The 18,857-nt window shown below is 34.9% G+C and overlaps 1 protein-coding gene across 1 annotated transcript in view; it reads left to right on the top strand.

Moving 5' to 3' along the window:
• The window catches only part of TUSC3 (tumor suppressor candidate 3), a 313,374-nt gene that overhangs the window by 267,227 nt on the left and 27,290 nt on the right, over positions 1 to 18,857 (top strand). Inside the window, exon 9 of the mRNA XM_008574162.1 lies at positions 15,903 to 15,966. Coding sequence (XP_008572384.1) covers positions 15,903 to 15,966 — 64 coding nt within the window. The remainder of the gene's footprint in view (positions 1 to 15,902; positions 15,967 to 18,857) is intronic.

Here is an 18,857-nt window from a genome sequence, read left to right as displayed (position 1 = left end):
AGGCACACTGTGCCAGTACCTTGGGGCCTGTCCCAGGGACCCAGGACATGGAGAAAGGGACTGGACCCCTCTCCCACAACCAACCACATGGCACCAGCACCTTGGGGCCTGCCTAGGGACCAGAGGCATGGAGAAGGGGACCAAACACACCCCACAACCAGGCATACCACCAGTGCCAAGGAGCATGCCAAAAACAGCACCTCCACGTGGGTGGCCCACCATAGCCACCACAGTAACCATGGCTGCTGCAAAAGCAGGTAGATGCCACAACCACCACTCAGATGGTCCTCCAACCACTGGAGTGCATTCACACAAGAAGAGTCACCAGCAGAGACAAAGAAAAGGAGCATATCTCTTTCCACAAAACCCATTCAGAGTGACAGAAGCATCTGCTCTATGATAATATTGGGGGACCTGATCACATCTCTCAGCATTGGACAGATCTTCTAGGCAACAAGTTAACAGTAACCATTATTCTTTCAGAAGGAGAGAAGAAATCTAGGTCAATTAGAGGTGGGAGGGGGAGGGACCGGGGGAAGGGGAGAATTTGTACAAGGGGCATAAAGAATAGTTAAGATTTGTAACAATATATATGCTAGTTACATTGATTTAATCAACATATCTCAATGTTCAACCCCAAAATATGTATAATCGATTTTGATTCAGTAAACAAAATAAAACAACAAGTATGGAATTGTAAGTAGATGTTCTGAATTAAAAGAAAAGAATTTCTGACTCACTGTGAATATACAAGTCTTTACAATCATTTTAAATTTTACTTTAGGTTGACTTTATGGTTTAAATGCCTTTTATGGTTATTTGTCCTCTTTAAAGTAATAAATATTTTCTGCTTGTATTCTATAAATAATGTATCCTTTCTTCCTGAAACAGGATTCTGGACTTAGGATTTATGTAAAAAACACTAAAACATTATAAATCCATGTAATTAAAAAACAGATTAAATGTTGTAGACAGTAAGTATTATAATAGTTTAAGATCAATAAATATTACCCTGAGGCAAAATTGTCAGGTAAAACTTTATTGAAGGAGGTAAAATTTGAATTGGCCTTAAAAATCAAGGTGAGTTTTGGTTAATCAGTAAGAAGAAAGATCATTCTTTGGTATGGGCCAGGAAAATAAATGAAATATTCATAAGAACCTGAAGAGAGATCAAAATGAGGGCAGGATGTTTGGAGGGCATGAAGAGACAGTTTTTAGTCAAACATGTAATTTTGTTGATATAATTTACATGGGAAAAATTGTGCTTAATCTAGCATCCCAATCATGTCTACCTCCAAAACCCTTCCCAATAAGATCAGATTTTGCTTTCTTTCCTCTATTAATTTCCTTGGCACATTCTACTTGTTTGTAATTCTCACCTGATATTTCTTATCTCAATATAATCTACATTGAAATCCCCTGTTTAAACTTAAGCATTTCTGGAGCCTTTACCTTCCATTTTAGCTTACATTAACTTCACCTTCTGTTGCATTCTGTCACCCCTCTCCTCCTGGGTGATGGAGACACAAAGGATTACTCAAAGCCCATCTCTTCTGAGCAATAAGAAACCCCAAAGGAGTTAATTTCCTGGAACCCTCAGGAGAAAGGCATTCCTCCTCGGGAAATTAACACCAGACTGGGGTTCTTTCTCAGTATTTATTCTCTAAGCCGGAATGTTACAGAAAAGGAACGTGGGTAGAGTTATGGCTAAGTATAGTTTAACAATAGAGGCTGGTAACATCAGTGAAGTGACAAAGTGACATTCCATAATGCAGTTTGCAAAAGGTTAAGTCAATCCACCAACAAAAGCTTTTTCTTAGCAAATACTGTCTTTTCCTACAGCAGTTTCCTTAGTATTTTTACATAACAATAAAGCAACTTTAGGTTAACCTGCTCTAAGGACGTCTGTCTTTGAGCCCACAATTTTGTTGTGTTACAATTCTTTATCTACATCAGAGACTTTAGCCTGGGGAAAGTTTCCTGTCTTTTGCAAGCTTAACATTTCCATATGTAATTTTAGAAAGTTAGGTTATACCTGAAACTACAGGATGTTGGAAACTAGGCCGTGCGAAATACATATGCTTTATAAATGTTAGTATACTCCACAACCTTCTATATTTCTCTAGTACTTATTTGAACACATAGCTAAATTGATGGCCATAATTACAGTCTTCACTAAATACCGTGCAACCTCATACCTAATTTTATTAATTTATGATCTAGTTAATCCTGTAGCAGCTCTCAATAAGAAAAATACTGTTGTTATTCCCATTTACAAAGGAGGCAGCTGAAGCACAGATTCAGATCTTCATTTACTAAATCCTAGCATGTTAAGCACAGTGCTTAACGTAGAATGAGGATTCTATTTTACCTTATGTGATTAGATATCTTTTTATGCATATGTGCTATGTTTCCTTTTGGGCAGATACACCATGTTTTATATTTACTTGCTTTTCTCATTTTATGAAGCATAGTATCTCTCTGAAATATTGAATAAATATTTGTTGATTGATTGATTGATTCAAAGCTGTTTGACTTAGATTGCTAGGGGCTTTGGCATCTAAGCAATTTTAAATTTTCAAAGGTTTGTGAGTAATAGACTGATGGAAGTGGTGATTTTGGAAGATTTAGCTAGAAGTGAGAGATTGAAAAGTAATGATTAGAGAGCCCATAATCCAAGCATGATATGATAAGCATTCAGGCAGAATCAGTTTTGTGAGAGTAACAGAAAACTGGCAGATATAGAATAGGAAGTGCTCACTGGCTTTATGATTGATTGTGGACACAGATGTCAAAGTTGAAGCTTAGGTCATTGAAGAATGGTTGTGTTATTGACAGAAGCATGGAAGCCTGGCAAAGATAAATTAGTCTGTGTGGAGAATATTGACATGTATTTGTCAAATTTTGATTTGTGTTAGAACATTGAGTGTGTTACAACATTCAAGTGGAATATTTAAGTAGAAATATCCAGTCAGTACTTAACTCCATAAGATGTGAAATTATAGACCTGTCTGGGAATGGGTCTTTCAGGTAGGAGGGCTGTTGAATTTAAGAGTATACATTTTCCAAAGGAGAAGAATGTAAAAAGAGAATAGACCTTTATAGACAAATAATGTAATATATCTCCTTTATAATTAAAGTACAATTTACCATTTTTAGTGGCCTCATTAAGTTTAATAAACCTAGATATATAACTGAATATGTAGATTTTATTTTAAATTTGTGTATCCCAATTGAATTTAAATGTTCTGTATTTGTATTACTATAAATACTCCAATGTATATTTACTGTGAATTTGGACTTTAAAATAACTAACTTTTTACTGCACATTCATCAGTTGTAAAGTTTTCTCCTTTTACATAACAACACACAAGAAACAAGAAATCTTTTTGTTCTTCCTTAAAGTATATGTCTTCCTTCAAACATCCAGGATTAGGTCACTTTATACCAGCTGCAATTAACCTTCTTATAAGCCACCAAAATCTTTGGTCTGGATTACTGTAATAGTCTTTGTCTGGTCTCGTTTCTATCCTTGTTTCGTTATAATCTATTGTCAACATAGATCATATCACCCTTCTGCTCAAAACCCGCCTATGCATGGTTCCCTGTGTGACTCAGAATAAAATCTAAGTCCTCACCAACACATTGACCCTCTCTTACTGTCCATGTTTCTACCTCAAGGCCTTTGCACTGGCCATTGTTTCATCTGCCTTCTACGTGCTTCTCCCTAAATCAGTATGGCCAACTACCTTTCTTTGTTCAAGTCTTTGCTCAAATGTCAAAGACATTCTCTGGAATTTATCCTGACTCTCCTCCCATTTAAATTGCAACCTTGTCCTCACCCTCAACACTTCTGATCCCCTTACTTCGCTCTACTTTTTCTAATAGCACTTTGCACTAATAAAGCATACAATTCATTTTACATTTTATATATACGAGGGTACTTAAGAAAGTTCGCAGTAGGGCCGGCCTGGTGGCGCACTGGATAGTGCGCCGCTTGGGAAGCGCGGCGGCGCTCCCGCCCGAGGGTTCAGATCCCACATACAGACCGGTTCCCGCTCACTGGCTGAGCGAGGCACGGAAGCAGCGCCGNCGCCCGAGGGTTCAGATCCCACATACAGACCGGTTCCCGCTCACTGGCTGAGCGAGGCACACCCACAGGAGCAGCGCCAAGGGTTGTGATCCCGTTGCTGGTCCCCGGTCCGGTACAGGGGCAACACTGAGGGTTGCGATCCGTTGCCGGACACGGAAAAAAAAAAAAAAATTAAAAAAAAAAAAAGTTCGCAGGAAATAGAATTAAAACATAATACAAATATTTCCATGAACTTTTTAAAGTCCCTCATAGACAAACACACACACTCACGATGTTTACATATTCATTGTCCATCTTCCTTTGGCCAACACACACATGCACACACACACACATTGTCTAGCCCCATGAGGCCACGGATATTTGCCTTGTTCACTGTTTTATCTCAAGTGCTTAGCAATGTACCTATCACATGTAGACACTTAATATATATTTGTGGAATAGATAAATATAATAACAGTTGCTAACACTTATTAAAGTCTTACTTCATACTTTTCTAAACACTTTAATTACTATAACAACCTTAACGAAGTAGATAACCTTTTATCCCCATTATACAATTCAGGAAACTGAATCATAGGTTGGTTAAGTAACACGTCCAGTTCTATATAGCTAAAATTCAAACCAAGCAGCCTAATTTGGAACTACACCTCCAAGCCATTACAGTATGGGACTTCTATTGAAGATGTTTGTTATATTTAGTGCTGTACAGTTTTTATAGTAGAAGCAGAAGATGTATATCATCCTGTTATATATGCTATATACAGAATACTTCTCATGTACCTGGGTTCACATTGATAGTATACTGATTAAATATAAAGATGAATGTTATTCATTTGTAGACTTCAAATAGTAAGCTCAAAGGAATAGAAAATTACATCAAAAACTTACGGTCTTATTTGACAGATTAGCAGGCTCAACTAATAACATCCATTACTAGTTAAACACAGTCTGAAGGCTGCAAAGCCATGGTACTGTCAACTATGTTATATGGGTCTAATATCTGAATCCTTATCAGTGTCATTTTCATTTCATAGACAGGTCTCATTTATCATACTGTTGTTCTATATTTCACATCAAGTGTCAAGATAGTCTCTGATGTCAAAAATTTAGAGGCGGTGATTTTTCCAGATTTGCTTATCAGAATGCAGTGGTGCTAGACACAAAGAGAAAATGGATGACACTGGATTTCTAAGGCAGTTTGTCATCAGGTGTACTTTAGGATAAGTGTCATTCTGGAGACCATATAAGAGAAGTTGCAAGAATGTAAACTAAAGCTACCCGAAGTTCTGCAGTAGAAAAGTTATCATAGCAGACAGTCTAGCACAATATAATGTGACTCAGACTCAGCAATATTTTGCTTGCATTGCAATCAATGAGTCAGTGACCATGAATAAATATAAGTCCAAATAATGATTAAAGGGTGATCTAACAGATGTGCTAAAAGGTTTATTATTAAACAATAATTGTCTGGTCCCCCCAACATACTTGATATCCATGTGAATATGTTTATATATATAGAATTATCATAGGTATATAAAAAAAGAAAATGCAAGGGGCAGACTGTACTTCAGAGATTACAGTGATTCTTTTTTTTTGTCTAAACACATTTGATAGACTTTGTTTTATAATAAAATCTTTTTTATCTCCTAATCTCGTAAATAGCAAAAAATGATCTGTACCAGGAAAATGAATTACAGAGAGGTTAAATGGCTTTCCTGGGGGAAATCATTCCATTTATTGGCAAAGCTAGATTGGGGTATAAAGAACCTGTTTTTAATATGTCTTAGACTAATAACAAGTGCAAAATATTGGTGACTATGAACGGGGTAATTGTCATGAACTATTTCAGCATATTCTGCTTAGAGTTTCCTTAGTATTGATTGATTTTTTGTTTGTTTGTTTTCTTTTACTTACCATATATTGACTGTCATTGTTATTGACATCGTAATTCAGGTAAAGCTCATAAAGAGAAATATTTTGTCACTTTACTGTCAGGACCGACAACTTTTTATGAAGAAGGGTCTAAAAGAGACCAAGTTTTCACTTCCAAGCTCGAGGCTACTTACCCAAAAATAGAGAACTTAACCAAATCCCTACTTAGGAGTTTCTAGTCCATCATTTGGTTCTTCCATTTCTCGGAGGGTCAGTGTCTGCCTCCCTCTAGTTTTTAACCATGTCACTTAAAATATTCTAGAGAATCTCTCAGAATACTAGACGGGATGATTGATATCTGAGGTTTTAGAGATGTGCTGTGATGTTATTTGTTGCCTTCCTGCCTGAGTAATGTTGTGTGGTTTCTTCTGTTGCTTGGGCTCCATTTGTATGCACTCCATATTGGCTTGTGTCCATAGAACTCTAAACTGCTACAGTTGCAGTAGCAATTATTTTATTGTTTAAAACAAACAAAAAACATACTACTAAGACATTTTATCTGAACATATAGCCTTTCTGAAAGCTTTTACAGGATTACACATTGCCCCTTCCCATGCAGCCTTCCACAAAATGTAGTTATGTAGACATGGCTTGCAGCTCATCAATAGTACACATTTCTGGTCTTACCACAGACCCATTGTATTAGAATCTCTCTATATACTGAGTCTGAGAATCTGTTTTTTAAAGTACCTCAGTTCAATTTCATGAACACAAAATTTGGAGAATTCTCTTGAGAACCACTGACTTAGGTTGAGTTATCAACCTTTTTTGATCCTCAAATAGGATAATAAAAGTTGAAGAAGCCTTTTTGGAATATGGCTGGCCCAGGTGAGGGTTTCACATTCCACAACAGGTCATGCAACAAGGTCAGCTGGTATAAGGCTAAAAGGTATTCTAAAATTTCAGGTAACAAGAGAGTAGCAGCTTATTGCAAACAACTGACAGAGCCAAAATACTTTGAGAAGCAAGTAGTTGAGTTTTATTACTATTTTCATGAAGAACTGTTCTATTTTATTGCTCTATTACCATTTTTTAGTTTAAGACAAATATTGTAATGCTTAGGAATTTCAAGCACAACATAACGTGCAGCCTCTGGGAAATCAAACACAGTTGCATCCTTTGTCACCTGGATGTAGATAATACCTATTTATATCTCTTCTTGCAGGCAAATCCAGAAGGACTTGGCCTAGCTATCGTATTATCTATATCACATCTGCCATTTGGTGTGGCAGCCTAGTAAGAACTAATGCTGCCTCGGAGAAGTTGATGTAGCTTGATAAATAAAAAGAAGACCTCAAGGGTAGGACTAGAAACATGTAACTATCAAGAAACAGAGGAATCTTTTGTTAGAACGTCAAAGTAGGATTTCAGCCCATTTGGTGTGGCAGCCTAGTAAGAACTAATGCTGCCTCGGAGAAGTTGATGTAGCTTGATGAATAAAAAGAAGACCTCAAGGGTAGGACTAGAAACATGTAACTATCAAGAAACAGAGGAATCTTTTATTAGAACGTCAAAGTAGGATTTCAGTTTATTTTGTGCAGTGACAGTGGTCACCCAAGACACTTCCTTTTGCCATTATATTATCAGAAGCCTGCTTTCTTTCTTTTCTTTGTTCTATCCTTGTTTCCTCCCTCCCTTTCTTCATTTCTTTTCTTACACTCTCTTTGTTGTTTGTTTGTTTGTTTGTTTTTACTAAAGACCCAATTAATTGGTTCCACTTTAAGCAGGATTATGGCATGGTATAGTGGGAAGTTCATAGGATACCTTTAAGTATTTCTGTTCATGTCAACAATCAGTAAGATAGTCTGTCCTAGCTTAACAAATGTATCCTTTCCAGGAAATTAGTATTCTAAGAGAGAAACTAAAAAGGAAATAGAAAAAGATTATTTCATTTAGTATTCTGGGTATCTTAGCATACAAAGAAGACTCAGAACTAGAGTGTCATTACTATGTGTGTACTGGCTGATACATTTTTAAATGCTATCTTATTCACTTATAATTACATGGTAGTAGGGACTGAATTGTGTCTCCCCAAATTTCATATGTTGAAGCCTTAATCTCCAATGTGACTGTATTTGGAGATAGGATCTTTAGGGGGTAATTAAGTTTAAATGAGTCCGTCTTAGGGAGGAGCCCTAATCTGCTAGGATTGGTGGTCTTGTAAGCAGAAGAAGGAAGAGAGATGTTGCGTGTGTGCTATCTCGTCCTCTCGTTCTCTCTGTAGCACGTAGCAAGGAGGTACCCATCTTCTGCCCAAGGGGAGAAACTTCACCAGTCACCAGTTCTGCTGGCACCTTCGTCTTGGACTTTCAGTCTCCAGAACTGAGAAAATAAATTTCTGTTGTTTAAGCCACCTGTCTATGGTATTTTGTTATGGTAGTCTGAGCAGACTAAGACATAGGGTGAATATAACTGATTCTATCACACATGCATAGAAAAACAGATCTCTCATTTTATATAGGCTTTGATCAAGAAAGCTATGGCTCTTCTACTGGAAAATCTTAAAATAGCCAGCATGAATTTCAAACACAGTTAAGTTTATTTAAAAGCAGTAAGGCAACCCTTTTGACTTCTTGGAAGTGTTGTCAAAGAAAATACTAGATTTTCATCCTATGTTCTGTTTTTACATTGACAGTAAATTATCTTCTATTGCAATAATTTCTATATTCATGAAGAATATACAATCATATGCTAGACAATTGAGAGATTATCACTTTAAAGATTTTCTTAGATTTCAAGTATCTGTTGCCATCCTGGGAGGTAGTGAATAAGGGACTGAGACAGACAAAAAGGATTCACATCAGTATTTTCTCATGATGTATGCAAGGAGGGGGAAAGAAGATGGACAGAAAGAATTTGCATATAATTTCATACTGATCTGAGTAAACTGCATGAAAAGATTGGACAGAAAGAATTCATGTAAACAGTGAAAGACAATCACAGCAGTATTTCCTCTAGCCCTTGACAAGCTTTTGGTTCTTTTTGCAATCATGTATTTTTACATGAAGAAGAAGGGACCAAAAGTGCTTTTATGGATATGACCTTGAACTGAGACAAATTGTCATTTGGGTAACAGCCAACAATATCAAATCTTAGTTTCCTTCATTTGCCATTTTCGTGATGTCATAAGTGGTCCTTGAATAAATCACTTTAAAATGATCAAAACTCAAAATCAGTTACATCTCTTGAGATTGGTTTAAGCACATTTTTAATTTTAATTTTTTTCTAGTAATAAACTTATGCTGAAGCAAATAAATGCCAGCATGTATTTTATCAATGAATAGGGGGAAATAACAATTAATTGGAACCCTATGGATTATTGTTTTCAAAAACTATTTCTGGCTTGTATATATTATTAAACAACTTTTTGCACTCTGCTTATGTTAATATTTGGTTTTGTTCCTAAGCCCATTTAACTGAAGCAGTCTTTGTTGGAGTTCATCAAACAGGCTGGTGGATTTATGTCTTTTTCTCTCAAGGCTGGTAATTTTAATATTGGGTGGGTATATAGGGGACTTGAATAAGTTTTTTTGAAAAAATTATTCACTGACAGGAGAATTTAACCTAGACATAGTCTACTGTTATTTGACTAACAATAAGCATAAACCAATGGACATTAGTTTTGCCGTCTATGTGTCATGTGACTAAGTAAAATTTTGAAACTCATTTTAATCTTAGAATAAGCATAAACCAATGGACATTAGTTTTGCCGTCTATGTGTCATGTGACTAAGTAAAATTTCGAAACTCATTTTAATCTTAGATGATTGATTAATGGTTATAATGATAGATTATATTAATTGACTGCTTAGTGGTTTTAGGCATGCTGCTAAGTATTTTGCATATATTATCTAATTTACTTCCCACATTTTATTATTTTCATCAAACAGCTTAATAATTTGAAGTTTAGAGTAATTGTTTTAAGGTCTCACTTGTGGCAGATCCAGGATAGGGATACCACTTCAGGCATTTTGACTCAAATCCATTTTGTAAACTACTATACTATACTGTTTCCTTCATGCAGTTAATTTCAGTGCCTATTTTACAGATTAGGAAACTGAGGCCCAAATTATTGAATTGACCATGTAACAACTAGTTTCTTAAATTGAACGTCTAGTATCAGCACTAGAAATCAAGACCCTAAGTTCACTTTGCTTTTTATTATGATAGCTACCTTTCCAGACAACAATCTGTTGGTCCACACTGGCCATTATTATTTTCAGAACATTAAGTGTTTAAAAGGACTCCTAATGAGTATTCAATTACCAACACAGTTGTAAAATAATATTGAAGAGGCAGAACATACTGACTGGTATTCTCTTCTCAAGAAGTTAGGAATAGGTTAGATCGAATGAGGCCTCTTTTATCTACTGATATATGGTATATATAGCTTAATTTCCATTTCATTTCCATTCATTCTTCATATTGCTATATAAAGGGTATTAGGAGGCTGGCTGGATAGCTTAGTTGGTTACAGTGCATCCTTATAACACCAGGGTCACGGGTTTGGATCCCCTTACTGGCCAGCCGCAAAAAAGAAAAAGCAGTATTAGCACCTATACTAAACAAACTATATTACTTTTAGCTTCAAGTACGTTGTTTGAAAACCTATATAAAGGGTATTAGGAGGCTGGCTGGATAGCTTAGTTGGTTACAGTGCATCCTTATAACACCAGGGTCACGGGTTTGGATCCCCTTACTGGCCAGCCGCAAAAAAGAAAAAGCAGTATTAGCACCACTATACTAAACAAACTATATTACTTTTAGCTTCAAGTACGTTGTTTGAAAACAAAAAAATAGTATTATTCATAGATATTTTTTAAATATGCTAGCAAATGTCAAATCATCTCATTTTTCTTCTAAATAAAATTGGGCTTTAACTAAGTCATTATAATTAGCTTTCTTATAAACTGATTTTTATGAACCATTCTTTTTATTTCATTTTGGTTCATATGCTCTATGAAGTATTCAAGGGACTGGACAAGTGAAGAACATTTATATTAATGGTCTGTCAAAACATTTATCTCTCGAAAAATTAGTATGTACTCAGTATCAAAGACTGCACACATTTTCTTCTTGACTATTCATCTGATCTGCAAACGTATTGTCTTTATAAGTTAAATGTGTTTTGGAGTAAATTACCGTGTAACTGGTATTTCCCTCACTCATCAGAATTAGTAAAATCAGAGGGAAAGAATGTAAATGAACATCATTCTTTAGCTCTGAAGGAATTCATTACTCTGTGTTTCTTCTTTCAAAGGATTATGTGTACATTTTAAGACTACCTTAAAGTTGTGGACCTTAGTTTAATCTTAAGTCATTGCTTTAGGTAGTGTCAGGAATGAAAGGTACTGACCTAAGGTCAGTGCTTAGGATCTCTGGAATGCTTATTTGTTCCTATTCTCATGTTTGCTTTTATGGCTTTTAGGCTTTTAATGTGTGCTAATAATCTCTTTGTTGCACTTCAACAGACAAAATGTGTTGTAGCTTGAGTGTGTAAGTACCTTGTGAGCATAGGTTTGTGTTTTTTTGTTGTTGTTTTTTCCGTTATTGCTGGATTCCCGTTGCCTAAATTGGTGGCTGTTACATATTATTTGCTCAATAAAAAATTATCAAATGAATTCTAGTTTATTAAACCCTGAAATCCTTTGAGGTTTCTGGTCTTGATATGATTTTGGAGACTAAAAGAGATGGACAAAAGTCAAATGTTAGTACAGGTTCCTGAATATCATCTCTTTGAAATATCAGTTCAATACATTAAACTCACCTGTGTCAATAAAATGAATTTCTGAATGGTATTTAAGGATGCTTATCTAATCTTTAGAAGATACAAATAGTTTATTCTGAATAGAGACTATAAAATGATTTCTCCTTGATTACTTTTGATTATTTGAATGGAAATCATCATGTTGAAGAGATACCTGCACTCCCATGTTTATTGCAGCTCTGTTTACAATAGCCAAGATATGGAACCAACCTAAATGTCCGTTTGGATAAGGAAACTGTGGTATATATACACTATGGAATACTACTCTGCCATAAAAAGAATGAAATACTCCCATTTGCAACAACATGGATGAACCTGGAGAAACTTATGTTGAGTGAAACAAGCAAAGCACAGAGGGATAAATACCTCATGTGCTCACTCATACATGGGAGCTAAGAGAGAAAGGAAGGCAGGAAAGAAAGACCATAGTAGTGTCGTGATCCAACAGAAGGAGGGAACATTCCTAGGGCTACAAATTGGAGTTGAGGAGAGAGGGGGAAGGGGAGAGTGGTTGGGGGATAAGTGGGAGGGGACAAAGGGTACAAAAGTAATTTCTGGTAATGGATATGCCCCCAGTATGAATCTGGCCCCCACATCATGGGCAGGAGGGGCAACAATCAGCTTTGTATGTCATGAATATTTGTAATAAAAAATAAAATTTTTAAAAAGAAGAAACAAACCTTCATCCTATATTAACATCGGGCACCTACTAATGAAAGCGACAGATTAAGAAACTGGTATGGTTTGAATGTCCCCTCTAAAACCCGTGTTGAAATTTAATTGCCATTGTTGCAGTATTATAAAGTGGAACCTTTAAGAGGTGATGAGGCCATGAGGGTTCTACCCTCAGAAATAGATTAATGCCATTACTGTGGGAGTGGGCTCCTGATAAAAGTTCAGCCTCGTTTCTCTCTCTGTCTCATGCAGTTGCTTCCACCTTCTGCCCTTCCACTGTGACATGACATTCACCAGATGCCAGTGTCATGCTCACGGACTTCCCAGTCTTTAGAACCTGGAGGCGAGAAAACGAAGGACAGAGAGACAAAGATGATTCCATGGTTTTGGCCTAAACAACTGGAAAAATTAAGTTACTGTTTTCTGAGCTAGGGGAAAATGGGAGAGAAACAGATTCTGGGATAGAAAGAGAAGCATATCATGAGTTTTGTTTTGGCCATTTTAAGTTTTAGACTTACAAATCAAGTCTATTAGTGAAGACTGTTGGTCTGCCAAGTGGAGATTGATGTTTATCAGACTGGACATAAATGTGAGAATTGTCAATATAGAGATGATAATTAAAACCATGAGATTGGATGTGAACACCTGGGAAGGGTAAGTATAGAGAAGAGCTTTGAGACACTCCAGAGTTTAGAGTTAAGGAGATGGGAGATGGGATGGGAACAGCCAAGGGGCCTGAGGAAGAGGAGCCAGTGAAGTAGGAGCATCAGGAGTGGCATCCTGGAAGTCATGTGAAGAAAATATTACTAAAAATGAAGGAGTGGTCAGGTGCAGCACATTTTTCAAATAGGGTAAGTCAAGTAAGATTGTGGTATGACTGTAGGATTTGGCAATGGGGAAGTCCATTAGTGACCTTGACAAAAGCCGGATTGGAAAAAATCTTATTACTTAAACAAGAGTTTTGAACCACTCACCCAGAAAATATCTGAAGGTCTCTGAATTTGTGATTCTAAATAGAGGCAAACTACCTTGCTGCTGTTATGTAAATTTGGGCATATTGTCTTGCACTGTTATATTCAGATATTTTAGTCAGTTGTATAAATGTTGGTTTTAATTACTTTAACTGTCACCATTTAATTATCTGATTGCCGCAGAAAGCTTTTACAAAATGTCTTAATGTTCTTCCTGTCTTTTGGTGAGTTATATGGTAGAAAGGGCCTGTACTGTATGGAAAGACCCAGGTTTCAGTCCAAACTTCAGTAGTTATTCCTTGTGCAATCTTGAGTGAGTTAGTTAAATTTCTCTAAGTCTCAGTTTCCTCATTTGGAAGATGACAGCTGACAACTATTTTATATGGTTGTTAAGAAGATACAATGAGATAACATATATGAAGCCCCTAATCAAATGTTTAGCAAATAACAAAGTAATATAGTAAATAAGAGCTCAAGATCTGATATCAGCTGCATCCAATTTGAGATCCCAGAGCCTACATATACTAGAAAACTTATGAAAATTTCTTCACCTCTTTTAACCTCAGTTACCTCATCTATAAAATGGCGGCACTAAAAAATGCCTACCTTATAGGGATATTCAATTTAAATTAGATATTGCCTGTAAAGCTCTTAAGTGTCTTACTCAAAATAAGTGCTTGATAAATGGTATTATTTTTACTTGTTGTGGGTGTATGTTATTATGCTTGCTTTTGTAATTATTGGAAGAATAAAACCTTAGTCTTTGCATGTTAGTTCTTAGTCTTAGTGTCTAATCAGACTTGATGTCATGTATAATTTATAGTGTTTGTTCTGCTGCATGTTTTTTTTTCGTATTTTCCCTATTGTCGTTCATTAATAATGTTAAAAATCTTAAATGGTTAAGCAGCTGCATTATCATTTTCAAAGTGATGCTTGTCTCCATATAGAAATATCTAAATGGATAGAGTCAGAAGAAAAAAGATTTATGATAGGATTATTTATTTATTTTTAAATATAAATCCTTTATTTTAAAGTTCAAAATGTAATCATTTTCGTGTCCCTTTACCAATTCCTCTCTTACTCCATCCCCCTCCCGCTTTTCCTCCTCTGGTAATCTCAGTTCTCTTCTCCTTTTTTGAAAGTTCAATGTATTATTGTGATTGTTGTATTTTCCTTTTCTTTTTTTTTTATTATTTATTTGTTTATTTTTTAGCTCCCACTTAAGAGTGAGGATTTAGAAGTTATAATGTGAATGAACAAGAAATGGCTAATTTTTAAGCCAGTTTGCCTGAAGAAGTGCTTACAAAATACATCTGAACACACCTTCAGATGAGGCAGTTATGCTATGAATTACTGAGAAATTAGAGATGAAAAAAAAGATGGTTTAGATAAAAAATAAAAAACAGCCTTTACATTAGAATACTGAGACAGTATTGATGACAAAACACAGAAAACTTTTTACTTCAAGAAGACATTAGGAATCATGTAAATTAGTTCCTGATTTTATAAATGAGAGAATAGTGAATTCATGAGAGATTTGGTGACTTGTCCAGAGTTAGGGACAGGAAGAAATAATTTTCTGACTCCTACTTAAATACTCTTTCCATTAAAGCGCACATGCTTTCGGCCTTACTTATTGTCAGGAAAAAAAAAGAAAGGAAAATGCTTAGAGGACCATTTTGGTTCTCTCAAATGATACAATTAGGTACCATAAGTGATGTAAAAATTGCGGATATTGATTTATATTGTGAGGTGTTATTTTTTCTTCAGTATTTTTTTTTAATAAATGGAAAACCTAGAGAAGGACATTTGTTTAAAATGACTGCATAGCAACTAATTTTTGTAAGAGGGATGAATACTGTTGGAATCAGTTCAGAAACAAAATGTTGTAGATGGATATTTGTGTCAGATTTTCCATAATTAACTGGATCAACTATATATATCATTTCTCCAAAGTATGGAAAAATTATACATTTCTCAACAGGGTAAAAACAGTTTTAATAATTATATTTTGAAAAAAATTTAAATACTCTAATGATATGTGTACATTTAATAAAGCTTATTTTTTATTTTAAAAACTTTGGTAATGTGGAAAGGATTGATTTGACATTTGATTAGTGATATTTGAATTAAAGGATGAAGAATCAGAAAAATTATTTGCTCTAATTTTTACTTCATGCTATCAAATACATTTTTGCAGTAACTTTTAGAATCATTATGTTGTGATAAGTTCTTTAATAAGTTATATTAAGTTTGCTTCTGATTAAGTTGCTGTCTACAGTTTATAATAATATCAACCAACATTTTCATCTATTTTCATTTAACTAATTATTTTATTCAAAAGAATTATAAATAAGAACTTAATTAGTAGATCTTTTCATTGTTTATATTCATGACATAAAACTACAAAATAATTATGTCTTTTTCCCAGATTGTGATTTTTGTTTCTTTGTCTTCTTTTATAGAGCTACATTCATGGGAGCAGCCAGGCCCAATTCGTAGCAGAGTCACACATTATTCTGGTTCTGAATATCCTTTAAAATACTGATGATTGAAAAGGGCAAACCAACACTGCATGCTATTAAATTGATTTTTTTTTTACAGTGATTATCAAGACTTTTAAAAGATATTAAATTTTAAACTTTACTGTATGACTAATTTTTTAATTCCTATGCTAATTTCCTATTTTAGTATAATTTTGTTTTCTTTCTGAATTGTTAACAGACTATAACTTTCTTCTTTTTACTAATTATGAATTTCAAAGTATTGCTTTTACTCTGCATTAATTATCTCTGGCTATATTTTTTGTGAAGTTTCTACGGTTTTCTCCCTATAATGGGGAGAAAAAAGTACCCTGTCATATAAATGGCAGCATAAAAAAGGAATTATCTGAGCACTGATTCCCTCAAACATATGATAAGTCAGAAGAGGGAGAATTAGGATAGTTAGATATCTCTTTTTGGAACATATCAGACTAAGTATTGTGAGTCAGATAATAAGGTGCTGTTTATGATTTGGAGTTAAAAGGGTAAAGAAGATAGCAGGATAGGAAAGAAGTAGGATTTATGTGTGTAAATGTGAGTATTCTTAGAATGAAGTAGTTACCATTTGGGCAAACAGCTGTATTTTGGGGGAACATTGATGTTTGTGAGTCTTGTGAAAATGTTTGAAGTTTAAATTTATAGTGTTGTTTAAACATACTGAGTCATTATCAGAATCTAAAGTGTACCTATAATATCATTTATACAATTTGATTACTATCTTGATTACTAAGATTCGTATTCAGATGAAGTAGTCTAGACCAAATTCTCCAGAATTTATATAACCATAGCTGTAAAACTTTAAATCTATTAAAACACATCAAGAACACCTAGCAAAAGGAATGAAAAGCTGTGCTGAGACCGTCATCTTATTGTACAGCAGGAATTCTCCAAGGTTTCATTTCATGGATCATTGGCATCAAGCTGAGATTTAGGATGCAAAGACATTTCACAAGCAGTATGAAGTTTTCCATATGGATTTTAGCAGTAATACATCAAAGAATTAAAGTATTTTTCATGCCAATAGTAAATATTTGTTGCTTCATTTCTTCAGGTTTCTTATTTAGAGATATCTATTACAAAGAGAAAGAGAAAAATTCTTTTAACATACTGTACCTATGAATATTATCAGTAAAAGTTTAAAAGAAGCCATTTTATAGTAATAATGTTTTATTTGACTTCCACTTGATAGTCTAATATTTTTGAACTTACCACAATTTTTGTAATTTGCATGTGTATTTTTCCCTTTATGCAAAAAAAGGGTAGATATTAGATCATTAGATGCTGTTGCTATATATAATGTTTTGTTGAAAAATGTAAGAAAAAAGTCACTTGGTGTTATAGATTATAGATTTAGTAAGATTTTTTTCCGTATTTTAGTTTTTCAGTACCTTATTTAGCAAAAAAAGAACAATCCTAAGTAGTCTGTGAGAGAAAATCATATGAAAAAAGAATAAGAAACATTACAACACTTTAATATAGAGTATATGTGTGCCATCTAAGAATAACTTATGTAATGCTTTGTATTTTTCCTAGTAAAAATGCATTTTGTTTTTCATTCAGTTATACTTTTCAAAACCTGATACAAATATGAGTAAGATATTTGCTGTTTACAAGAAGGTAGAATGACAGAGAAATACTTATGTTCCAGTGTCGCAGATGCTGTAATCAATTCATGCAAAAGTAGCAGCGAGAGAGGAGCAACTCGATGCCTAGAGAAGTTGAACTTACTTTTCAGCTGGGTTTTGAAGGAGTTTCACAGACAGAGAATGAGAGAGGGAGGGTATTCCAGTAGAAGGTACAACAGGTACAAAAGCATAAAATAGAGAATATTCTTTATTGGAGGAAGATGAGAAATTCATTAAGGCCGGAATACAAATTATGAGGAGGAGATTGTAGAAAGGATGTTTAGGCTGGAGAATGAAAACCTTGCTAAGAGATTCAAATCTTATCTGAAGGTAACAGATGTATTGCACTTGATGTCCCAATTCCATATATTTGGAATTGGCTGCCTTATTCTTTATGAAGTATTCTTAGGTTGAGTCCTGAGTGTCTTGATAATTTGACTGTGGAAAGGGAAATAGTGGCATGTATATCTCATCCTTATTTAAGGAACAGAACGTCAATGGAGGTTCGCTGGAGTAACAGTATTGAGGGTAAAGTAGAAAAGGGAAAGCAGAGAAATAGGGAGGCACTAGCAGTTGTTCTGGCTGTAGAGGATGAACCTAAACTAAGGTAATGGATGAGTGATTCAATTGCTGTTTAAGAGGAAGAATTGCCAAACTTGATAACAAATGTCACAAGCGAGACTTAAGGAAAGGAATCATAGGTGATTCTGAAGTTTAGATATGTGTTAGGGGATAGCTTAGTATTAACAAAATTGAGAAAAACAATCTTTGAAGAGAAATATTTAGCCTAACAAAATTTCTAAGATTGATAAGCCTCATGTTTGATTGATGAGAAAGGGTTTAATTTGTTTAAATTGCTTAAGATCATAAAGGCAATCAGTTGAAGAGTCAAGAACTTAAAACTTTTAACCCATTTTTTCTAGTCATTAATATTTTCCCATTAAAATCTTTGTGGTCGGGCCGGCCCGGTGGCGCACTCGGTAGAGTGCGGCGCTTGGGAGCACGGCGGCGCTCCTGCCAAGGGTTCGGATCTCATATAGAGACTGGTCTGCTCACTGGTTGAGCGCGGTGCGGGCGCGACACCGAGGGTTGGGATCCCGTTACAGGTCACGAAAAAAGACAAAAAGGAAAAAAAAAAAAATCTTTGTGGTCAGCAGGCAAGTAATAGTCTCAGAAAATTACATAGTAAGTACATTTGTTGTGTATTTCTGAAAGCTCATTTTACTAAAAATATAGTAGATGTAGTTTCTTT

This window comes from Galeopterus variegatus, unplaced genomic scaffold (assembly GCF_000696425.1).
Source record: "Galeopterus variegatus unplaced genomic scaffold, G_variegatus-3.0.2 Scaffold1004, whole genome shotgun sequence".
In the NCBI taxonomy this organism is placed as follows: Eukaryota; Metazoa; Chordata; class Mammalia; order Dermoptera; family Cynocephalidae; genus Galeopterus; species Galeopterus variegatus.
Note: the sequence above shows the minus strand (reverse complement) of the source record. Positions and strands in the feature narration are given on the sequence as shown.